Source organism: Athene noctua, chromosome 20, assembly GCF_965140245.1.
Source record: "Athene noctua chromosome 20, bAthNoc1.hap1.1, whole genome shotgun sequence".
In the NCBI taxonomy this organism is placed as follows: domain Eukaryota; kingdom Metazoa; phylum Chordata; class Aves; order Strigiformes; family Strigidae; genus Athene; species Athene noctua.
The window spans coordinates 3,604,002-3,624,728 of NC_134056.1; the positions used below are offsets into that span (position 1 = coordinate 3,604,002).

The window sequence follows — 20,727 nt, forward strand, 5'->3', positions numbered from 1 at the left end:
GCTGCACCCTGCAGTCCCCTGCGCCCCACGGCAATGGCAGAGGTTGGACCCTGGGACAAAACGGGGACCCGCCCTCCCCCGTGATGGTTTGTCGTGTGTGTCCCCCCCCTGCCCTGTCCTGCAATGCCCCGAGGGTCCCCAGGCACCCCTTCACCCACCATCCCTTGACCATAAACATTTTCCAGACTCTTGCCCCCCCCGCCACCTTCCCCTTCCACAAGGGAAGAAAGAAAAAGGATCACGAGGCCCTTTATTTGTCAAGAAGAAACGTGAGATACAAGTGGTTCCACGCGAGGTCACAAGCTCAGGAATAGGGAGGCCACAGGGCAGAGGCACCTCCCTCCAACAGGGACAAACACAAGGACAGCAGCTGGGTCTGGCTCGGCTCTGTCTCCCCTTGCACCGCTCTGGGCAGTTTTATTTTAAAGCAGAGACCCCCCCGCCACCCCGCAGCCGTGAGATCTCAGCGCAGCAGCAGAGCTGGGGGGTCCCTTCCACAACCAGCCGGTGCTCTGGGGTCAGTCCCACAGCGCCCGCGGGAGCGGAGCAGGACGCCCGTCGCCAGGCTGCTGAGCCCGTCCCTAGGGGGACTTGCCCTCCGCTTTCCTCCGCAGCTCCTCAAAGATCTCGCTCTGCCGCCTTTTTTCCTTGGCACGGATGATGGTCATCTTGAAGAGCTTGCAGTAGAGCTCCATGGCGGTGGGGCTGTCGTCGTTCCCGGGGATGGGGTAGGTGATCAAACAAGGGTTGCAGTTTGTGTCCACCACCCCCACTGTGGGGATGTTCATCTTGGCAGCGTCCCGGATGGCCACGTGAGGCTCGAAGACGTTGCTGAGGCTGCTGAGGAAGATGATGAGGTCGGGCAGGCGGACGCCGGCCCCGAACTGGATGTGGGCGTTGGTGAGCAGGCCGCCCTGCCAGTAGCGGGTGTGGGCGTACTCCCCGCACTCCCGCGCCATGCTCTCGATCAGGTGGCAGAACTGGCGCTTGCGGCTGATGAAGAGGATGATGCCCTTGCGGTAGGCGATGTGGGCGGTGAAGTTGAGGGCCAGCTGGAGGTGTTCCATCGTCTGATCCAAGTCGATGATGTCCTGATCCAGGCGGCAGCCGAAGATGTAGGGTTCCATAAACCTGCAGGAGAGCGACACGAGGGGACGCGGGGACGAGGCGCTACAGGTACTGAACAGAGTTTCGGAATGTGGTGTGGCCCCACAGGAACCTTCCCAGGCTCCAGCTCCCAGCTGATCCCAGCAGTGCTCTCTGCAGAGCTCCGCTCAGCACCCGTCGCAGCTGGGCTCGGGGGGCTGCAGGCCTCACACCCCCCTCAGTGCCCATGCCGAGCGGGCTTTGGGATTTGGCTTTGGCAGGGCTTTGGCAGGGCATAACCATGCCCAGGCAGAACCGTGGATCTGTGTTCCAGACCCAGACTGACCTGGTGCAGCCCCCAAAGGGTGACACAGTCTAGAGAAACAGTCCTGATGTCACCAAGCAGGTCACTCAGCAGGTCACTCACCTATGCCGACATCCCTTTTTGTGCCCCAGGTGCACGCGGGCGTTGAAGAGATCTTTCAGGGAGAAGAGCTCCTTCAGGTTGAAGAAGTCGGGGTGGCTGAGAGGCTTGGACAGCAGAGAGTCATCCACAGCTGAGAGAAGGAGAAACAAAATAAATCACTGTTCCCTCTTGTGTTTGCAAGGGATGAGCCGGGAGTGGAGAAAGGGCCCCGATGTGCCTGGCAGAGTACACTTCGCAGTAGCTAGTAGCCACGGTTAATAATTGTGCTGGTAGCCAATAGTCACTGCACATATGGCGACAATTAGGAGGTTTCGAAACCTGGTTGAAGATGCATTTGAACTGTGGTTGAGGCCACCTTGATTATTGATAAGAAGTTTATTAAATACAAGCTTTGATCTCCAAACCTTAGACAATAAGCAGAACATCCTGGACCATAAAAGAGAATGTGTGGGATTGTGTTGAGGATGCAGAACATCCTGGGCCATAACAGCGAATGGCTGGATTACTTAACTTGGCAATGAAACTAACTTTTGAGTGTCCTGAAAGTGAACTACCTTCATTATAATACTAAAAACCACACCCACGGGTTAAAAAGATCCCTGCCCAGGTTAAGACCCTTCCCCTGAGCACGCGTAGTACAGAAGCATTATGTAAACTGTATTATAATTGCATGTTAATCACTAACGAATCAGTATCTAATGGCTCTGCACGGAGAAGTGCTAACTTCTGATTTTTGTGTACAAAAGGAACATGAAAACCTCCTGTTGGTGTGTGGAAGAGTCCACCGAGCACCCAGGCCTGAATAAATACAATCTCTCTCCTGAGCCTGGTTCATTGCACGCTGGGCACGAACCCGCTTTTCAGATAAGATGCCCACGGCCACCTGACTGCAACAAGGGCCTGGGGATGCCCTAGATGTCGGCAGTGCTGGGCCCCAGCACTGGGCCCCCCCCCTCCTCCGTTACCTGAAATAAAGACCCTTGAAACCAGAAATTGGTTTAGAGAGGAGATAGTGCTTTACCCTGTGCAGGGAGATGGGTGGAAAGCATCCACAAATCAAACACCCCACACCAAAGAACTTCCAACTATTTATAGACTCCAAACGACGTGATTATTATATATTTTCTACAATGATTATTGATTAGTTGCTTATCACTTCTATCCCTTATTGGTTAGTGACATACAATGGGGTTTAGCTTTGCGCAAGCTCAAAGGGTAAGGGTCTGCATTCGGGCAGGGGTCTTAAGCTGATTTATGTAAAACAATTTTAACAAGCTTCCACATCCCAGGACGTTTCTCTTCTTCAAGGATGGTAGCTCCTCATTAGAAGTTCCTTACTAATTGCTGTGGACAGATCGGACCTATCCTGTGTGTCCAATTTGTCCTCGTGTTACCGTAAAAGCCAGCAGAGGAACTCTTTAAGGCTCATTTTGGGGTTTTAGGAAGCAGGCATTCTGTACTGCAGTGCTGGATGCACGGGGGAGCATTCACACTGAAAGTTTACCCTTTATATACCTTAAAGACATGAATATTCATACATTTCCCAAGAAGTCTTCACCTATCTACTATATTTACATAATACTGGAGTTGCAAAACTATACTATGCATATATGGGGGTCTCAGGTGATCATCGGTGGTAGTTTGGGGAGTTAGCTCCCTCCTTCTTTTTCCTATGGTCACAAATCTTCTGAGGACAGTTTCTTCTCCTTGGATGTTTTCCAACTCTGTTGTCCGGCCAAGCTGCTCTTTTTTATTTGCCTTGTTGGAGCATTTCTGCCAGGATGTATCTATTTTCACGGTTAGGAGCTTTTCCCTGTACATGTTAATAGCTCAGGCTTTGTTAAACACAGAGTTAAACATTGTTTTGTAAATGAATTCCTTAGTATTTCCTCCTCCGAGACATCCAGGTATACACAGCTGGGTACTGCATGACTACATAAGGTATAATGGAACGATTCTCTTATCACTGAATTGTTACAGGCCTCAACTGGCAGGCACAGGCATCCCTTGTGTCTGATGAGAAACACCCAAACGGACAACAACGTGTCCTACGTGGCCTCGGGTGCGAGGAGAAGCACCTGTGGGGTCTGCGATGCCCGGGGAACACCACGCTCCTTCCCACGGGCAGCGAGCCCGTCAAGTTCCAGCAGTTCTGACCAAGGTCATTTATCCTGGGTAACACACACACTCCCCCCCACTCCCCGGGGAGGGGGCCGGTACGCGGCAGCACTCACCGCTGGGCTGGGCCGGGGCCGGGGCCGGGACCGGGACCGGGACCGGGGCCGATACGCTGCTGTAGAGCCGCGGGGCTGCTGCGGGGAGAGAAACACGGGGGTCACACGGGTGGGGGGGCCGAGCCGGGCCGGGCCGGGCACGACCCGCTCACCTGCCCGCAGGAGCCGCAGCACCGCCATGCTCCGTGCCCGGCGGGCGCAGGGCTAGGAGGAGGAGGAGGAGGAGGAGGAGCAGGAGGAAGGTCAGGCCGTGCCTTCCGCTTCCTGCGGGCCGGGGGCCGGGCCCGGAGCGGTCGGTGCCAGCCCGCAGCGTCTCGTTGCCGGGACAACGCGGAGCCCCGTCCACGTCCCCGCCATGGCCCTCCCGGAGGCCGCGGGCAGCCCCGGTCCCCGCACCAGCGACTGGTACCGCACCAGCCCCGGCCTCCCCGGCCGCTTCCAGCACCCCGCCTGCTTCCGCGGCTACGGGTGAGCGCGGCCCCCGGGCCCGGGCTGCGGCCGAGGGCGGCCCCCCTCTCCCCCCCGGCCCCCCGGCAGCCCCGCTCCCCCTTTCTCTGCTCTCGCCCCCCGCAGGAAGCCGGAGCCTCCCCCCCGGTACCGGACCACCAACCAGGTGTACGGCAGCAAAGCCCCCACGGTGCACGAGGTGCCGGTAGGTAGGAGGGGTGCGGAGTGACCGAGGCTCCCCCGGGGGTGTCAGAGGCAGGACCCCACCGTTTTGGCCTCTGTCCCATCCCCTGGCAGCCAGCTCCCCAAAGCAGGTGAAGTGCCCTTAGGAGCGCACCCCAACTCCCGCGTGTGGCAGGCGCTATCGGTGCTGCCATTTAAAAAGTTTTTCTCCCCTTTTCTCACCCTCGCAGACCTCCTTCTATGTCACCTCGCATGCGTTTTCCAGCACTCTGGGACAGTGTGGCATGTACAGAAATAACGGGCTCAACACCTCCCTGGAGAAGAGCCACGTCACCGGCCCGGGCAACTTCATCACCAGCTCGGACCACCTCAACTTCCATCCCAGCTACAACCCCAGCGCCCCGTCGCACTGTTAGATCTGCAGCAGTGGTGACGACGGCATCAATCTCCTTCAGCTTACTGCTGGCTGCCTAAATAAAACCCCAAAAAACCTCCCCAAAACCCCATAAGCAAGCAAACAGCCCTGACCTTATCCTAAATCTCTTGCTAAACCTCATCTGGATGCATGACAGGAGGCACAACGCTGTCACAGTACAGCCTGTAACCTCGTTTAGCAGCTATTTCATCAGGAATAATTATTTCTGTCGGGCCCTGTGTCATCAGGCTGGGACAGGGCACTCCTGTCAGAGCCCTCGGCTTCAAGTCACCCCTCCTGAACGCAGACTTGGGGGGGCACAGTTGATACACTGTGGAGGGTAAAACTGCAGGCTGTCAGGAAAATAATTCATGTGGCACAATAAGCAGCGGCATATTAACACACGTGCTTCACGCTATTAACTACCTAAGTCAGGATTTAATGAGAATTTTTCTCCTGAACAGAGAAAAAAAAAAAAAATCTTTCAGTTTGGGAATGTGAGACTTGCTATTACAATGGGATGAATAGCTACAAAATTAGCAGGTTAAAGGAAGTGGTGCATTTCTAAAAATAACCCCCCAAAACCCTCAACCATACAACAGTTTAACAGGACTCCTACTAGTTAAGGTCACACATTTAGCTTTGGGAGAAAAGCAGTTTAAATCTCTCGTTATCAAAACCGAGCTCAGTAATTTGTTGGGAAAAACACAGCGACTTTGCTACTAGATGAAAATCATTAATTTACAGAATGAATGTTACTAGGAATAACAATTTATAAAGATTTAATGGGATTAAATGTCAGTTAAACAGCTCGTGCACCGTTTTACTTAATTTATAGGCAGCATAGAGTTACAAATACCACAGCAATATACATTACATATGTATGTGTTCCCTTAACCTTCTCTCTGTTACTAATGATCCTTTAAACTCAGCTCATGGACCACAATCATTAAAAATTAAGATCTTTAAACTGTTTCTGTACTGTTTAATGAATAACCAAACTGCATGTTTTCCAGAGGTATTCATTAAGCCTTCGGATTTCCTGTAGCAAGCACGTTCATCTTTCTCACCTCTCAAAGCTACTGTTTTAAGAAATTATTCAAATAAAGACAATTAAAAAAATATTTTCAGTTTTATTGTAACAACTGCAGTTACCAAGCCAGTGAAACGGCACCACTTAGTAACTGCACTAAAAGGAGCACCTTGGCACATTTGGCACAAAAACTAGTTTTGAAGAGAAACCAGTCTGCCTGGTTATGGGTGAGAAATGGCCCTACCTTACAGGTAGTGATAGTATATATTAAAAATGAGCATAATACTGTTCTAACTATTTCTAAAAAAAATTAAAAATGAGTGTAATAGGATGCCTGAGTACCCCTGCAAATACTATTCTTCAAACGTTAGAAATATTCTCTATTTGTGTCATTTTTATATAGTCTTATAAACCACACAGGCTGCATGATGATGATCTATTTAAACATACTGGCGAGGTAGAGGGATTCTGTTGACTTAATAATGTCACTAAGGCAAAACCTGAAGTCCAAAACTGAACTATGCATCAGGCCTGTACTTGTGCTTTTTTTAAACACCCAAACCCCAGGGTAGCTACATGTTCCTGGCCCCACCAGCAAGATTTCAGTCACATCTACCAAAGAAATCCAGTTTTCACAGCAATGCCTTTGGTTATCTCAAACAGAAGAGTAGCTGGCGAAATTCACATTTGCTGAAAACACAGCAAATACACTGGAACAAGTAAATATACTAAGCAGGAATGGGCCCAAGTTCACTTTAAAAATATTTAACGTATGAAAATAAATAAGCGACCCTCCATCATTCATTGCTATTCTTCTGTTACACTCTAGACAATACCTTGAGCTTCTCCTAACGTCCCTTTCTTCTCCTGAAATGAAAAATATACGAAAGTGTAGAATTAATATAAACACTTGTGACAATTTTACATATATTTTTATCCACGTTTTTTTCTGCAAGTGGAATAATTTAGGGGTAAGATTGCATCTTAAAAATATACATTTAGTGGGTTTTCTCACATATTTTCCACCTGTTTTCATACTTCATCTAAAAACACCCACCTCTTTTCTTCCTTGCCTTAATTTCTTCCCTTTTTGTTTTATTCTTGAACCAAAACCAGTTGCTTTGAACAGTTTTGCAGGCAGTTTACCTTATGTCACCCTCATATAGACTCTATCCTCAGATACCGTACAAATTCAAAATATCCTAAAGATGTCAGGTCTTCTTGCAGAGAACCTACCCAGACCAGTCTCTTTCTACTCTATTTTGAAAGCAAGACTTTCACATTTGCAGATAAAATTATGTGAGGCTGTACTAACCAAGACAAACTGCAGTTCTTACAGGTCTGAAAAATTAAAAAGCATATACATTAATAAAAGAAGTGGTGGCAGAGATGGTGTGTTCCTCGTTTAAAGCAGCTACATGTCAAAACACATCTTCCTAAAATAGCAGCAAAGGACTGTTTATAAAAGATTAAGGTAGTCCTTGTGATCCCCTGAGGATCCTTGAAGACTGCCCTTCCTGAAGCACAGAATAGTCACTGGGATAAAAATAAAACAATATCCTTATTTTCAAAGACCTGGGCAAGCACAGATTTTCCTGAGAACTTTGGTATTGCAGTCAGAATGCTGTCACTTACCGGGAGCCAGAATAAAATATACCGAGTAGTTAAATAACATCTAAATGAGCAAGTTCTCTTATTTTATTCTGAAAAATAAAATCACTGTGCATTTTTAAAAAGTATAAACCATCATTCTTTATTTATTTTTTTTTTTTAAAAAGTAACTTCTTTACATGCTTGAGGAGACCTGAGTTTGTGGTTCCATGCATGTACCTACTGCAGTAGATAAAGGATCAAATTAATCTCAGGAGGGTTAAAATAGGGGAAAAGAGCTTGTTTTGGGCACTCACCAGAGCTACCACTGGTGTGCTGAAGAGGGCCAGGAAGGTTGTATGGTCTGTGCCTACTCTAGGGTTGGCTGCCTGTTACGATCAGTATCAGTAGGGGAAAAAAAGATGCTTTTGGTACTGAATCTATCAACATGCACCCTCGAGAGATTTGTACTGCAGTCCCAAACCTGGTACTACACGCGTGGGACTCTTGCTCATGAATTTATTCTCACTCAGTGTAATCCTTCTACAACCTTTAATCTGTAATGTGTAAGAGTGATTCCTTACTGCTCCAAGACACCAGACTTGTCTTTTTTGAATGACTGCTGAGAACTGTTCCCAGAATGACGATAGTGCCAGCAGAGTCACGGCATCCTTCTCATGGAATTCCAATTCCCGAGATGTTTGTTGACACTCTTTCGAGTTCCAACCCCTGTGGGTGCTTGCTCCTCCTCAAGTCAGCAATTCTCATAGGACAAACTCTAGAAAAATCACTTGCTGAGACTAAATACAACTGGGAGGACTTGAAGGCAGAAAGGAACACCCACAGCATGTTGGTGCAGGAACACCAAGGGTGACAGGCTGCTTGGCACACCAAAGCAGCAGTCTTCCCTCCTTTCCACCCTAGCTCAGAGGAACCTCGCTTTCCAGGACAACCTCAGGCGTCACAACGTCCCCTGTGAGCAAGAAATCATGTTCATCCCATCTCCACGCCATCAAGAGCTCCCAGACCCACTACCACCCGTCTTCACAAGCAGGGCAGGAAGGATTGTGAGCTAATCCTGGAGGCTAGGGAAGCTGTGCTACAGAGGATGCCGTTGAGAGATAAACCCAGGGCCTTCCAACTGAATCACAGATCTCACCTGCTAAACAGTGCCTCAAAACCAGCGTCTCCTCTAATGGAGAGGGCCAAGCCCAAGGCAAGACTCCACTTCTTGATCACAAACACCAGGAAAGAAAACTGCTGTTAGGGTTTTGCTAAAATGACAAGCACCGTTCTTGACCCCCAGAACTGACACCACTTTTTTTGCCTATGTACTTTGTAGGTTCTCCTTGTTTTTTGTATTAAGAACAACATTCCCTTAAACAGCCCCATCTTTAAAGATCTGGATTCCGTTTCAGTCACAAGGAAAGCACACGCTACTGTCACATAGGAGATGACAATCTCAGATGGCGGGTGGCTGAAGGCAAAGAGGAGGCAAGAAGCAAGAGCGGCAGAGGAGCTGAGATCCTGCTCCCAGGTTCAGCAAACACGATCCCCTGCAAGGGTGACATCCTTTACTCACAAACCTTACTGGCATAATTTAATTACATCTTCAGACTACAGTCAGGAGGGAAAAAAAGCTAACACAAAAATACTACTCACTAAAGACACAAACCATAGGAGCACTCTGGTTTCATGGTCCATGGTCAGAACCCCATTTATTAAACATTATAAACTTATCAATGTACACCATTTCCTATATACAAATCAAGTTTATCAATTTAAAAAAAGTGCTGTTTGAAATTAGGTTTTATTTAAAGCACAAGGTAATCGGAATTGCATCTTAATTGAGAGTGAATCAGTTCACGAGTAGCATTGAGAACACAGACACATCGACAGGGGCACAAGACACCTTTTAAGTCTTAACGTTGATTTACTGAAAACTTTGAGGAGAAACATCCAGCTTATTTTATACAAACAGTACATAGTGCTTCCATCATCTCTATTAAAATTAAGTATACAGTTTAATCCTTTTAAAGCAAGGTACTTGGAAAACTTCTATTTTAAAATACCAGCCTATTTACCTATTCCAAACAAAAGGCCCAAATCCTGCAACTGAATCAAGGCAGACAAAAATATATGCCTGTGTAGACGAACTGCAGGCACGTGAGCTAAGTAAAAAACACTTTTCCAGGGTATCCTACCACAAAAATGAGATGATCTAGCATACTGATCTTTTAAACAAACCAACCAACCCACCCAAGGACTATAAAAAGGTGGCCAGACAGTAAGAAATGTCAAGTGACCACTATAAACATGTTTAAAATGTAACTGCACAACAGTATAAACACACAAAGGATGTCGTTTATTTCTCTACATGCCACAGTTACTTGTTCTACTCTATGCTATGCCGTAGTTTGCCAATATTCCGCAAATGCCATCACACCAGGGGATACTACGTGATACCGGATCCTTTCTTGACTGCTTTTGCTCCATTTTGCAACATTCTGAAGTGACTGAGAAACAAAGTGATACTGAGTGGTAGTTTGGCTGAGAGAAGTTCTGTAGAAGACTAGATAAAGAGAGTATCAGATCAATTCACAGGGACAAAGATGTAAGAACAAACTACTCAAAGGACTTCACTACACACAAATGAAAAGGAAAGAACCAGCCAACAGCTTAAATTCACACTTTTTGGATTTTTTTCAGTGAAACCAGCGCGGGGGCACTTTATTTTTTTTTTGTGATATGATCGTGCTACTTCCATCCCATTTAAAGTTAGTCCAAATAAAAAAGATAACAGTGAAAAATTGCTTTATTCTGGCTGCTGGAAACGGAGGCAGAGAAAGCGCTACCAGCATGAAAGAACAGTGCTGAAAATATCCTTGGCGTTTATATTAGGAACTTCCTACAGCAAACCTAGCTTTGTTCTATTGCACAAAAATTGTAAATGAAAACAAAAAGTTCACAGAAACATAGCATTTTAGAAACCACTTTTGAAAAAAAGGTAAGTAAGGGCACTCAATTCAAGAAAGTTCATCCAGGAAACCAAAAGCCAGCTCTGGGTGACTGCAGGGCATCCAAATGAGACTTGAGAATAACGAGGAATTGTTTCAGCCTTGCAGGCCCAGCAGTACATAAATCTAGCAAAATCCAAAGAAATCATGTTGTCTGAACCGACACAGCTCCTTCACTTTCCTCAAAATGCCATCAATTGTGCTTGGAATCATCTGCCAGCGGGAGGGTTCAGGTATTCCAAAGGTACTTCCAGCAGCTGCTGAGATCGCTTTACACGGGACGTGCAGACAGACTGATCCCACTTTATTGACCCCAATTTGCATTTGTATCTTCAAGGATGGATCCCCCCCCCAACCTACAGCTGCGCTGACTTTGCTGGAATTCTGCTCACTGAACTCCCCCAACCGTCCTCGGGGTGGGAGAACTGAGACCCCAGCGTAAAACCGCGACACAGGATTGTCCTAAGGCAGCTCGGATGTGAACAGATGTCAGATAATCTGCTTCAAAAGCACAGCACTGCTATCAAATGCTGTGTTGTCCTAGGATCTCTTAACAGATTGACAAATATATTCTGCGTGCAAACAGGTTTCCTTTTGATATATGATTAGAGGCCTCATAATTTAAAGCGTGATTAGCCAGTATCTTCTTATCTACAGTAACTACAGCATCCTGTAGTAAATGCAAGCCCTAAAAATCATTATAAAAAATATTTCCTTAGAGCACTTTAAATAATTTACAAAATTCTACAAAAAACTATGTATGTTTATCCATGATATCCCTATTAAATAGAAGCATTTTTCACATTAATGTGTATATGATATACAGATATCAGCATCTCCCACTGTCTCTCCTTCCATGTCTCAAGTTTTATCAAGGTAATTACAATGATAGTTATTTTCTAAAAAGACTGTTACTGTAAAAAAGGTGTACTTACATATTTGAAACATTTCTTTTCAAGGGGGAATCTGGGCAGTCCCCTGTGGGTATATCAGTAAATTTTGCACAGGTTTCGTCTAAAACTTCCTGTCCTTGGCCCACTTCACAAGCAGTTTCCCTATCCTGCAGGGCAGGTATTTTTCCTTCCAAACTGGAGCTGGATACCTGAATTTCTTCCTGCCTCTCACTGTCCTGGCAGATAACTTTTTCCTTCTTAATGCACAACTGCCTACTGTTATCTGTACATGCTCCTCCACTAGTTTTATCCACTGTTACTGCTGTGACATTGAGTTCCAGCAGTGGGCAACCTAAACTTGGATCTGGCCCGTTGTCCTGCTGGTTATCCTCACCCTTCCTGCACACACATATGCTCTGCTGGGACGTGTCTCTGCTAACTTGATCTGCTTTTCCCACCGCCATACTGTGTTCAGGGCATGGGGGATCTAAATTTGAATCGGCCCAGCTGTCTCTGTGGGTATCTCCTTCCTCAATCCACATCTGCGTGTTCTCAGCTTTGCATGTTTCTCTGCAAACCTTATCTACTTTTACTGCTGCCACACTCTGCTCCTGCAAGGGGAGACTCGAGTGTGAATCCGAGGGGTTTCCCGAAGCACCAGCCGTCCCGCAACCCTCTGCTTCCTCCCCGATATACAAAGGAGCAGCCTCCAGTCTGTCACAGGTTTCTGCTACGTGGGGACTCGACACTTCCGCAGCGAGCTTCTGAGAAGAACTGGATTCTTTTATCGCTGTCGTACTCTCCCCACTAAATTCACCTTTTGGCAAGGGGGCTCCTCTTCCCTGGCTGAGCACGTCTGTATCCCGGGAAGCGACCTCCGCTCCTAACGCACTGCTCTGGGCAAGCAAACGCTCTGCTTTCTGCCTTTTGTTCAAAAGCATGGATTTCTTCCTGTCCCGAGCATATTTGAGACCTGCAATAAATTTACTTGAGATTTTTAGGTGAAAGGTATTCTTTCTTTTAGATCTAGACTTTGCATTCATTACTTTTCGTACTTTACAACCTTCGCTTTTGCTGGTTTTAGGTGGGAGCGTTTTCTGCCGGGGCTGTGTATTAGGGACATCCTTTTTACCTGTTGTGTTTCCAGATAACTCACCACCAGCAACACCTTTAAGCCCCACCGCACCTTGCTTAGCTTTTGACTGACCAGTAGTATGAAGATTAACATTCTCTGCAGCAGAAGCAGATCTCCCACTGCCATGTAACATTGCACTTTTCCCTTCTGTTCTCTGAGAGTTCTTCAACTCCTCAGTTTGCTGAGACACCTCAGTCTTTTTACTCTGACCCAGCATGAGGTCAATCTCACTTTCAACCGGCTGTTGCTTTGCTTTTCCTTTATTAGTAGTTTGTTTGGTCACTCTCAATAGGTCCAGAGTTGCATCATCTTTCGGTGCCTCTGAATTGCTTGCAGAGTCTTTAGCCTTCTCTGCCAAAAACTTCCTAATTTCTTGTTCGATGCTGTCATCGCTGTCCACTGAACTGCTGTCATCAGCATCTGACGCAGCTGTGAAAGCACTTTTTTTATTTTTAGCTACCTGCAGATTATTCGGGTTTGAAACTGATTTAGGTTTATAACCTTTTTTAAGCTGCAAGTTAAACTCCAAGTTCTTCACGGTTTCTGGTTTTTCATTGGGAAGTTTGATATTTATGTTGTCTGGAGGATTTCTGATGGCATTCTCTTTCACAGCTTTTCTAGGTTTTGAGAGGCAGCTTTTCAGTAGCACAGGATTTTTACATTTGCACTCGTTCTGTTGGAGGCTACTAAATTCATCCAGCAGCTGAGTTTCTGTCTCGCTAAATCTGACCCTCTTCTTGCACTGAGATTTCTGGTCCTTGGACTTCTTCTTTAATTTTCTTTTAGACCGTAAAAGGTCCTTGATAGCACTATCAAGGTCCTCATCACTATCCAGAGAACTGCTCTCATCATCGGAACCATCCCTCTCTTGAGTCTGGATGGTATTTTTCATAAGGTTTCTTGTGCTACTCTGAACCTGCATAAAAGGGTTTACAGAGTCCAAGGCCACACAACTGCCAACTGATCCGGATAATTCCGAAGTCACTGGCTGCTGCTGCCTAGTCTCTTTGCTACTGAGCCTTTGAGCATCACACAGTGCTGCAGGGCTGCTCAGGGCACACTCCTCTTGGAGCACAGGAAATTTTGAGTAGTTACCTGGCTGGAAAAGTCCTGTCTCCAGCTGTACGGGTGGTTTTGATGCACCTTGTTTCGCTATTCTGCCTTCCCTTTTAAGTCTCCTTTTACGACTCAGAGATAGCTTCAGCGTTTTGGGAAGAGAAGGCTCAAGGGTACTGGTGAGGCTGTTTTGATCAGAAGGCAAAGGCATCTGGATTGAATGTGACAGGCTGGGAGGCTTTGTTCCAAGGTTTTCTGACTGTGCTTTCAGAGCCAAAAAAGCCCTGATTTCTTGCTCTATACTATCATCACTGTCCACAAGGCTGCTGTCACTTTCGCAACGGGAGGAGGAGAGAAGCTGGGGAGAAAAGAAGGAGTCTGCAGCCAGTGATCTGTTGTCACTTCCCATTTGGGATGGCATGATGGTTTTGGAAATATCAAGGATCGCTTCGGCGCACATGAGTTCTGCAGATGTGTCCGCTCTGCAAGAGGCCTGCAATGTGAGCTCGCAAGCAGCAATCTTATTTTCCGGAGGTGCAAAATGTCTAGCTTTTTTCAGTGGTTTAAACAGCTTGTTAAATTCATTGCTGGTACTTTCTAATTCTGTTGACTTTGAATTAATTTCTTTTCTCTTGTTGCTTATAGGGCTTTTATGGATTTCTGGTGAGGCACTTTTTGTTGAGCTAATTGTCAGGCTTGCAGAAATGTCCGCCATTCCCTTTGTATCAAATTGTTCCCTCTGCAAAGGGACACAGTCTGTTGCATGACCTGCCTCCTTCCTGATTTTCTCCAGCTGATAAAGCTGAATGGCTTCTTCAATGCCATCATCGCTACTCGAGTCAGACGTGGGCATACTCTCGTTCATAAGCGCTCCCCTCGTCTCCCAGTAATTAGTTCCACTTTCTTCATTTTGCTCCACTAACCAGGGCTGGCTGGCAGTGCCCATTTCTAGGTACGCTTCATTCACCTGGCTGAGATGACCAGGCTCTTCTTGGATTTTAGACTGCAAACACTTGGACTGAGTGCTGGTTTTCTGTAGCTTGGGATGGTGTCTCAAGAGGAGCGCATTACAACCTTGCTTTATAGCACCACAGTGTCTGTTTGGTATTTCTTTGTTGCATTTTAGGACAGATGTCACATCGGAATCCTTTTTATCCTCCACAGTCACACACTTACTAATTTCTTGCTGCTTCTTCTCGTTCAAGAACTGCACTATTTCAGCTTGTATGCTCTGTTCAAAAGAGTCATCGCTACTGATGCTCTGAGGGGAAGCAGGCTGTAGCCTTTTGCCAATGCCAAGGTGGTCAGACAGGTACTCTTCAGAGAGCATCTCCGCTTTGAATTTCACAGGGAGAAGGTTACTAGCCATTTCGTTCTGGGAGAATTCTCTTTTAAACCTTTTGTCTCTGCTTATATTCTCAGAACACTCCGCGTCCCTTTCTAACGACTGGTCGCTTTTGCTTTTTGCTTTCAAGTACTCCTGGATGGCTTCCTCTATGCCTCGGTCGACAGAATCATCACTATCGGAATCAAGTAAGAGAGTCCCAAACCCCACATTCTCCTCCACTTCAGTGTCGTCCAAATCAGCAGGGCAACCACACTTGGTATATTGAGGATGCTTCCGTAGCAAAGTGGTGCTCGATGGGACTCTGTTACTGGTGCCTTTTTCTCCCTTTTGTTTCTTCTGCATAATACAATCATACTCATTGTTCATACCCAGGGGAGACTCTTGACTTTGCAGGTTGTTTATGATCATCTGAACTTTTGCACTTACAGAGGTTCTAGTGACATCCCCTTCAGATTCAGAGAAGCAAACGGGGTATCTACAATTCCTTGCTGGTCCAAAGGACTCCCATTTTGTCTGAAGAGCTACCAGAGGAGAAGCATTCATAAGGAACATTCTAGCAGACAACAGCAAAGTCCACAACGGAACAGTTTTTCAGACTGGTCTCTCTTCCATCCTACAATAAAGAGAAAGATATTTTTTATTATGAATCTACCCTCTAGAAGTTCCATGTAATAATACTGGTAACATTATTGTACATTATTAACACTCAGACTTACTGTGCCAGATAATCCCAAGAGTTACTCCTCAACATCGCTTTAATGGGTAAATCAGTCTCTACTGCCATTAAGGCTAAGACACACCACTCATCATTTGTGGTTTCCAGTATTGTCTGGCACAACCATAATGCAACTCAGGTAATTATCTTCACTTCCAAAACTCTTCCTGCCAAAACTTTTCGTTGAAGGTCGTGCTCTCTTTTGCACATGCTCCTAAATAACCACCTATTGTCAAGACCCACAAAGAATCACTCTGATGACACTTCAGTGCACGGGTGTGTGTGATCCCCTTCTGCACTAACGTTGTCTGAATATTTTTGCAATGAACTTTGTGGCGAGAGAGAAAGAACAATTTTAAGGGAAATTTTCATAACAAAGTGGAATTGGTGGGAGTGGAGAACCCCGCAAAATATTCTGCTCCTTGTGTTTCCTTTCGCATAATTGCCCTTTTGAAAGAACTCCCACCACGCATAGCTCAGCTTTTCAGTTTTACAACAAAAACAATGTTGGCTGTGTCCACATGGTATATAACGGGTGGATGTGAAGCAAGCTTGCCCATGATCTGAGATGGTGCAGCACAAACCAACTTTTATTAAAGAGCAGAGTAACTGTGCTAGCACGCCTGGACGCACACACTAGCCCAAGACAGCTTTTACCAGTTCTGGCTTGGCACTAACTGAGCACAGCTGAGGGACTTGGGGCAGCTCAAAGAGGAGGAAGGGAAGCTTATTTCTTCCTGAACCATACTACAGCAATAACCCCGAGACATCAATCATCCTGGCCTTGCTGCAGGATAAAAGCTCTTGGTAAATACAAATCTTTAGGAGTTTGTAAAAACACGGTGAAGATTACTAACTACTCTTTGTATTACAGTAGAAAACCCCGAACGAAGGCCTGTTTTGTGGAACAAAAAAAGCCATCCAGAAAATGCCAGACAATGCCCCAAAAAGTTCACAACTTCCACGACGTCCCATGAGAGCCGAAGGTTTCACCTGCAGCACCATTTAGTAGGATTAAAACTGTCTGGTGGACACAAGGCATGCAGCAACCCCAACAAAAAAACTACAGCAGGTGGGTGGTTCTCCAAGGCCGACGCACAGTCTCCCCCACAAACCCAGAGCAGCACCGGACTCTACCGACCACAGAGACATGCTTCTGCCTCCAAATCCTCTCTGACCTTGCCCTTGTCAATTATTCTCTAGGTCTGGTTTCAGATTAATCAGCGGCAATAAGTATTTTATAGAATTAGTAACTCTCAACTTTGAAAACTTATATTTATTTGCCACTGAGAATAAGGTAACAGACAACCAGGGAAGATAATTCTTCATCACTTTTAAAGAGAGCGCGGTGCTCCAACAAAGAACATAGTATAACATGACAACTGCTTTTGTCAAAATTATTCTGGGACCCGCGCTCGTGGAGCAGTTTTATTGCCATCTTGTTAGTAGACTAGAATATTCTTGAAATGTTATTGACCAAGGCAGGGTTGGCCTGAACATGCCTTACATGACGTCTGCGGAGCGGTTAGCTCCAAACCCACCACTAATAACACTCGCTGGTTCTCTGCTGCAGAGCATCCCAGCAGAACACATTTTAACTCACGCTCCGGAGGGCATCCATTTCTGATTTTCTTTTCCTCAGTGATAATTCACCTCAAAACATCATTGTTACAGAATTAAAATTTGGAGTACAGCGCTCAAGGACAGCCCACCTTGCTGGCTGCAAGCCGGAGCAACACAACACACGCTGTTTTAATTTCCACCTTTTAGTCAAGTGAAGATAGTTTAGACTGACTTCTGCTCTACCCCTGCCAATAAAGCGCAGCGCTCCCGGCCGCTCCCGTATTCGCCCGTAACTAACCGGGGAAGCACCTTGCCATGACCCGGGTCAGACCCCCAACTTTCAGAAACGTGTGAATGAACGCACAAATTCTAAAGCAGCCTCCAACACATTCATTAGGGCAAACATAAATTAAAAACATTTTTCCTTGTAATAAGCAGCTGAGGATCGAAGAGACAGGAATTAGAATACCTAATTATCCTGAAGAAATGCAATTAACACACTTAAGCTCCCAGCTTCATTAGAAAAAAACCCCCACAACTTATTTCCTATTAACCTATTTCCACAGTTTCCAGGTAAGGGGCAGGTACCTTCGTTGTCCTACGCCGGGGTTGTGGTCGCCCTGCAAGAATTACACAGGACTGGGATGAATCTCCCTGCCCCAGAACCGCTTCAGGGCAGGGCACCCACCCAGGGGTGCGGGCTCTGAGGGGGCACCCAAACGAGGGCACCCACGGAGGGCGTGAGGGGACATGTGGGGACACCCACCCAGGGGACAGCCACCGAGGGTGTGAGGGGACGTGAGGGGACACCCACCCAGGGGACAGCCACCGAGGGTGTGAGGGGACGTGAGGGGACACCCACTGGGGCTGTGTGAGGGGACACGAAGGGACAGCGCCCGCCGAGGGTGAGGGGATATGAGAGGACACCCTCCTGGGATGGGGGGGGGGGGGGGCAGGTATCCTCCGGAGCTCTATGAGGGGACACGAGGGGACACCCACCCGTGGGTCACCCACCTCGGGTGTGCGAGGGGCCACCCACCCGCGGGGGACGCCCGGAGGCGGCGTGCGCGGGGCCAGCGCCGCGGGGGTCACCGCCCGCTGCCCGCCGGCTGCCCGCGGCCGGCCGGGCCCTGCCCGCGCCGCCATGGCTCCCCCTTCCCGCCTTCCGCCGCCCTCGGCCGGCCGCGCCGGGCCCGGACCTGGGCCTCGGCCTCAAGCCTCGGCGGGGCCCTCCCCGCCCGACCCCCCCTCCCCGGCGCTCACCTGCCGCCGCCGCTGCCGCGGGGGGAGGCCGAGAAGAAGGGGGGAGGCGGCGGCGGGGGTTGCGGTGGTGGTGGCGGCGGCCGGCCCGGGCTCGCCGCTCCGCCGGGCTCCGCTCCGCCGCTGCCCGCCGTGCTGGTGCAGGGGCGGGCGGCGCTTCCTTCCCTGCCCCCGGGGAGCGGGAGGCATGCGCCGCAGGGCCCCGCCGGGGAGGCGGGAGCGACCGCCCGGCCCTCGGCGGCCGCCGGCTCTGCCCGCGGGAGCGGAGGGGCAGGGAGGGGCCGGCCCGGGCGGCCCCGGCGCCGGGGCACAAAGGCAGGCGCGGCCGCTCGGCTGGAGCCCGGCAGCCGGCGCGGAGGGGAGGGCAGGCGGGCAGCAATGAGACCGGCAGGAATGAATCCGGCAGGCAGGCGCCCACCGGGGAGGAAGGGGGAACCCCCCCCGCACCCCCGGCCCTGCGGAACCGGAGGCCCAAGGCAAGATTTGGGCTCCAACCCCTGATTCTGCAGACACCGACCAGCTCTGTCCCGGCGGGGACTTGACAAACGCACGAACCGGGGGTTGGCGGCGGTTGCTTTGGAGGCAAGAGTCGGCTACAACGGGCAGGAGGAGAATCATTCCTGGCGCTCCCTCGGGGGTGCGGTGGGGGCTGCTAAAAGGTGGGGAAAACTCAAAACACGCCACTGACCGTCCCAAACCCAAAGTTTGGGGATGCAAAACTAGAACTAAGAGAGCTGAGGCCTGGTTTTTTTGGGGTGGTTTTTTTGTTGTTTGTTTTTTTTTTTTTTTTTTTCAATAGAAGCTGAAGCTGTTAGTGCGTTGGAGATTTCGTGTAGAAAACCAGCAGAGTTTTAGTGTTCTGTTTCTTCTCTGCTTTGCTGGCAAACAGGCTTTCCCCGAGGATTTGCTGCCAGTCGTGTCCTACCAGCCCCGTGCTCCCCGAGAAGAGCCAAGCTGCCAAATCCTTCTTTTCGGGACACCCGTTTCAACCTGCTCGTTCACTAAAAAAAACACAGAGTGAGTCATAACTCTCGGTTTGTAAATCTTCACAAGCATTTCCATTCCTAGTTTCTGGCAAATGAAAACCTGGTGCCTTAACCCAAAGCGCTGCCTATTTTCACTTCGACAGTGCCTTTTTCTTACCCCGTGGTGCATGAACACCTGTGATGCTACAGGTAGAAACCAGCATCTTTTGGCTGGGTGTTGCCAGAATCACAGGGGAAATGCTTCAGGCTAGAAGATGTCAAGGGAGCAGCAGGTGCAAAGGGTCCCAGGCTGAAAATGGGGTGACAGGTTGTGGCAGTGCAGACTCACACATCACTCACATCATGCTCACACCCCACTGGGCTCCTCTGCCCTCAGGGGAATTATTGCCAGCGCACAAGAATGAGGTGGGTGTCAGAATCAGGCCCATTATCCTTAATAGGCGTTATCACATACAATTATTCACTTTCTGTGTCGCTTTTCGTTCAAAGCTCAAGACAATTTGCTTGACTGATGTTGCTGTTTCTGCCACAGCTTTGACAGCACGTCACAGCGCTGCAGCACGGTGTAGAAGTTTAACTCAAGAGTTAGAGGGCAGTTTGCTGGTGCAGTGTTGAACACTGGTGAGAATTTAGCCAGGCTCCGAGGTGAATCTTCTGTTCTCGAAGAAAGAGAAGGTGCTGCTGGAACTGGCAATGCGGCTAGAGTGCACCTGCCCTGTCCCTGTCCCTGGTGCCAGTGCAGGTGCTGGACACTGTGGCTCTTCAGACGTTTTTGTTCTTGCTCTGCAGCAACACATCGCAGGGTGTGGGGCTGATGTATGCCAAGTGCTGTGGAATAGATTTCCACCTGCTTTTACCCCAGAGATGCTTGTTTCGGGGAGCACGTGTATTTTTATGCAGAGGAATTGTGCCCTTTCGCAGACTCCAACCTCACATTCTAAATTTTCTTTTCCCCAGAAGTCCTACCTACCAAACCAGGTCTGACCCAGGGGATGTGGGTCAGACCACGTTTCAAACCGTCGGACACAGTTATAGACTCATATTAATTTATCTCTGCTCTTACAATAGATAAAACGGAGCTGATAAGACATTCGCCTGTATTCTTGTCCCTGGGATATGTAATATGCTTTTATATTCTGAAATGGCTCACTTGAACAAGACTGCTGAAAACAGCACAGCCAGCATCTGTGTGCAGAAAGAAACAATGAACTTGCTTTTGCTTAGCTGCAGAATTGCAGCCTGGAGGTGAGGAAACTTTGCTCCTTTCACCATATTCCTCCTAACGCCATGCCAGAGGAAAGAAAGGGCTCTTGTATTCATGTATCTGCTCGGGCCAAGT

At 48.2% G+C, this 20,727-nt stretch overlaps 3 protein-coding genes across 4 annotated transcripts; 1 reads left to right on the forward strand and 2 right to left on the reverse strand.

Moving 5' to 3' along the window:
• Window positions 1–233: 233 nt before the first annotated feature.
• Window positions 234–3,976, reverse strand: MRPS2 (mitochondrial ribosomal protein S2). 2 transcript variants are annotated; one of them, XM_074923331.1, is made up of 4 exons: window positions 3,900–3,976; window positions 3,748–3,825; window positions 1,514–1,643; window positions 234–1,131 (listed from the first exon to the last, which is right to left on the reverse strand). In XM_074923331.1, the coding sequence occupies exons 1-4, from the start codon at window positions 3,925–3,927 to the stop codon at window positions 582–584; spliced, it is 786 nt and encodes a 261-aa protein (XP_074779432.1). In that variant the 5' UTR covers window positions 3,928–3,976; the 3' UTR covers window positions 234–581. The 2 variants fall into 2 exon arrangements, with proteins under 2 accessions (XP_074779432.1, XP_074779433.1); XM_074923332.1 differs by having other exon boundaries at window positions 3,748–3,822; window positions 3,900–3,948.
• A 36-nt stretch (window positions 3,977–4,012) lies between these two features.
• PIERCE1 (piercer of microtubule wall 1) lies at window positions 4,013–5,879 on the forward strand. The gene is made up of 3 exons (XM_074923333.1): window positions 4,013–4,215; window positions 4,321–4,399; window positions 4,608–5,879. The coding sequence occupies exons 1-3, from the start codon at window positions 4,103–4,105 to the stop codon at window positions 4,791–4,793; spliced, it is 378 nt and encodes a 125-aa protein (XP_074779434.1). The 5' UTR covers window positions 4,013–4,102; the 3' UTR covers window positions 4,794–5,879.
• Window positions 5,880–6,219: 340 nt separating this feature from the next.
• PPP1R26 (protein phosphatase 1 regulatory subunit 26) lies at window positions 6,220–18,603 on the reverse strand. Its single transcript, XM_074923330.1, has 3 exons — window positions 18,406–18,603; window positions 11,368–15,477; window positions 6,220–6,692 (listed from the first exon to the last, which is right to left on the reverse strand). Exons 2-3 carry the CDS (start codon window positions 15,414–15,416, stop codon window positions 6,674–6,676), a joined length of 4,068 nt encoding a protein of 1,355 aa, XP_074779431.1. The 5' UTR covers window positions 15,417–15,477; window positions 18,406–18,603; the 3' UTR covers window positions 6,220–6,673.
• Between the last annotated feature and the right edge of the window lie 2,124 nt (window positions 18,604–20,727).

What these genes read in the sequence shown, in the direction of transcription:
- PIERCE1 (XM_074923333.1), top strand. Translation starts at nt 4,103, where the DNA reads ATGGCCCTCCCGGAGGCCGCGGGCAGCCCCGGTCCCCGCACCAGCGAC. An exon ending in GCCTGCTTCCGCGGCTACGG is followed by an intron (nt 4,216 to 4,320) that starts GTGAGCGCGGCC and finishes CGCCCCCCGCAG; the next exon opens with GAAGCCGGAGCCTCCCCCCC. An exon ending in CCACGGTGCACGAGGTGCCG is followed by an intron (nt 4,400 to 4,607) that starts GTAGGTAGGAGG and finishes TCACCCTCGCAG; the next exon opens with ACCTCCTTCTATGTCACCTC.
- MRPS2 (XM_074923331.1), bottom strand. Translation starts at nt 3,927, where the DNA reads ATGGCGGTGCTGCGGCTCCTGCGGGCAG. An exon ending in GCTGCGGCTCCTGCGGGCAG is followed by an intron (nt 3,826 to 3,899) that starts GTGAGCGGGTCG and finishes CTCTCCCCGCAG; the next exon opens with CAGCCCCGCGGCTCTACAGC. An exon ending in GGCCCCGGCCCAGCCCAGCG is followed by an intron (nt 1,644 to 3,747) that starts GTGAGTGCTGCC and finishes TCCTTCTCTCAG; the next exon opens with CTGTGGATGACTCTCTGCTG.
- PPP1R26 (XM_074923330.1), bottom strand. Translation starts at nt 15,416, where the DNA reads ATGTTCCTTATGAATGCTTCTCCTCTGGTAGCTCTTCAGACAAAATGG.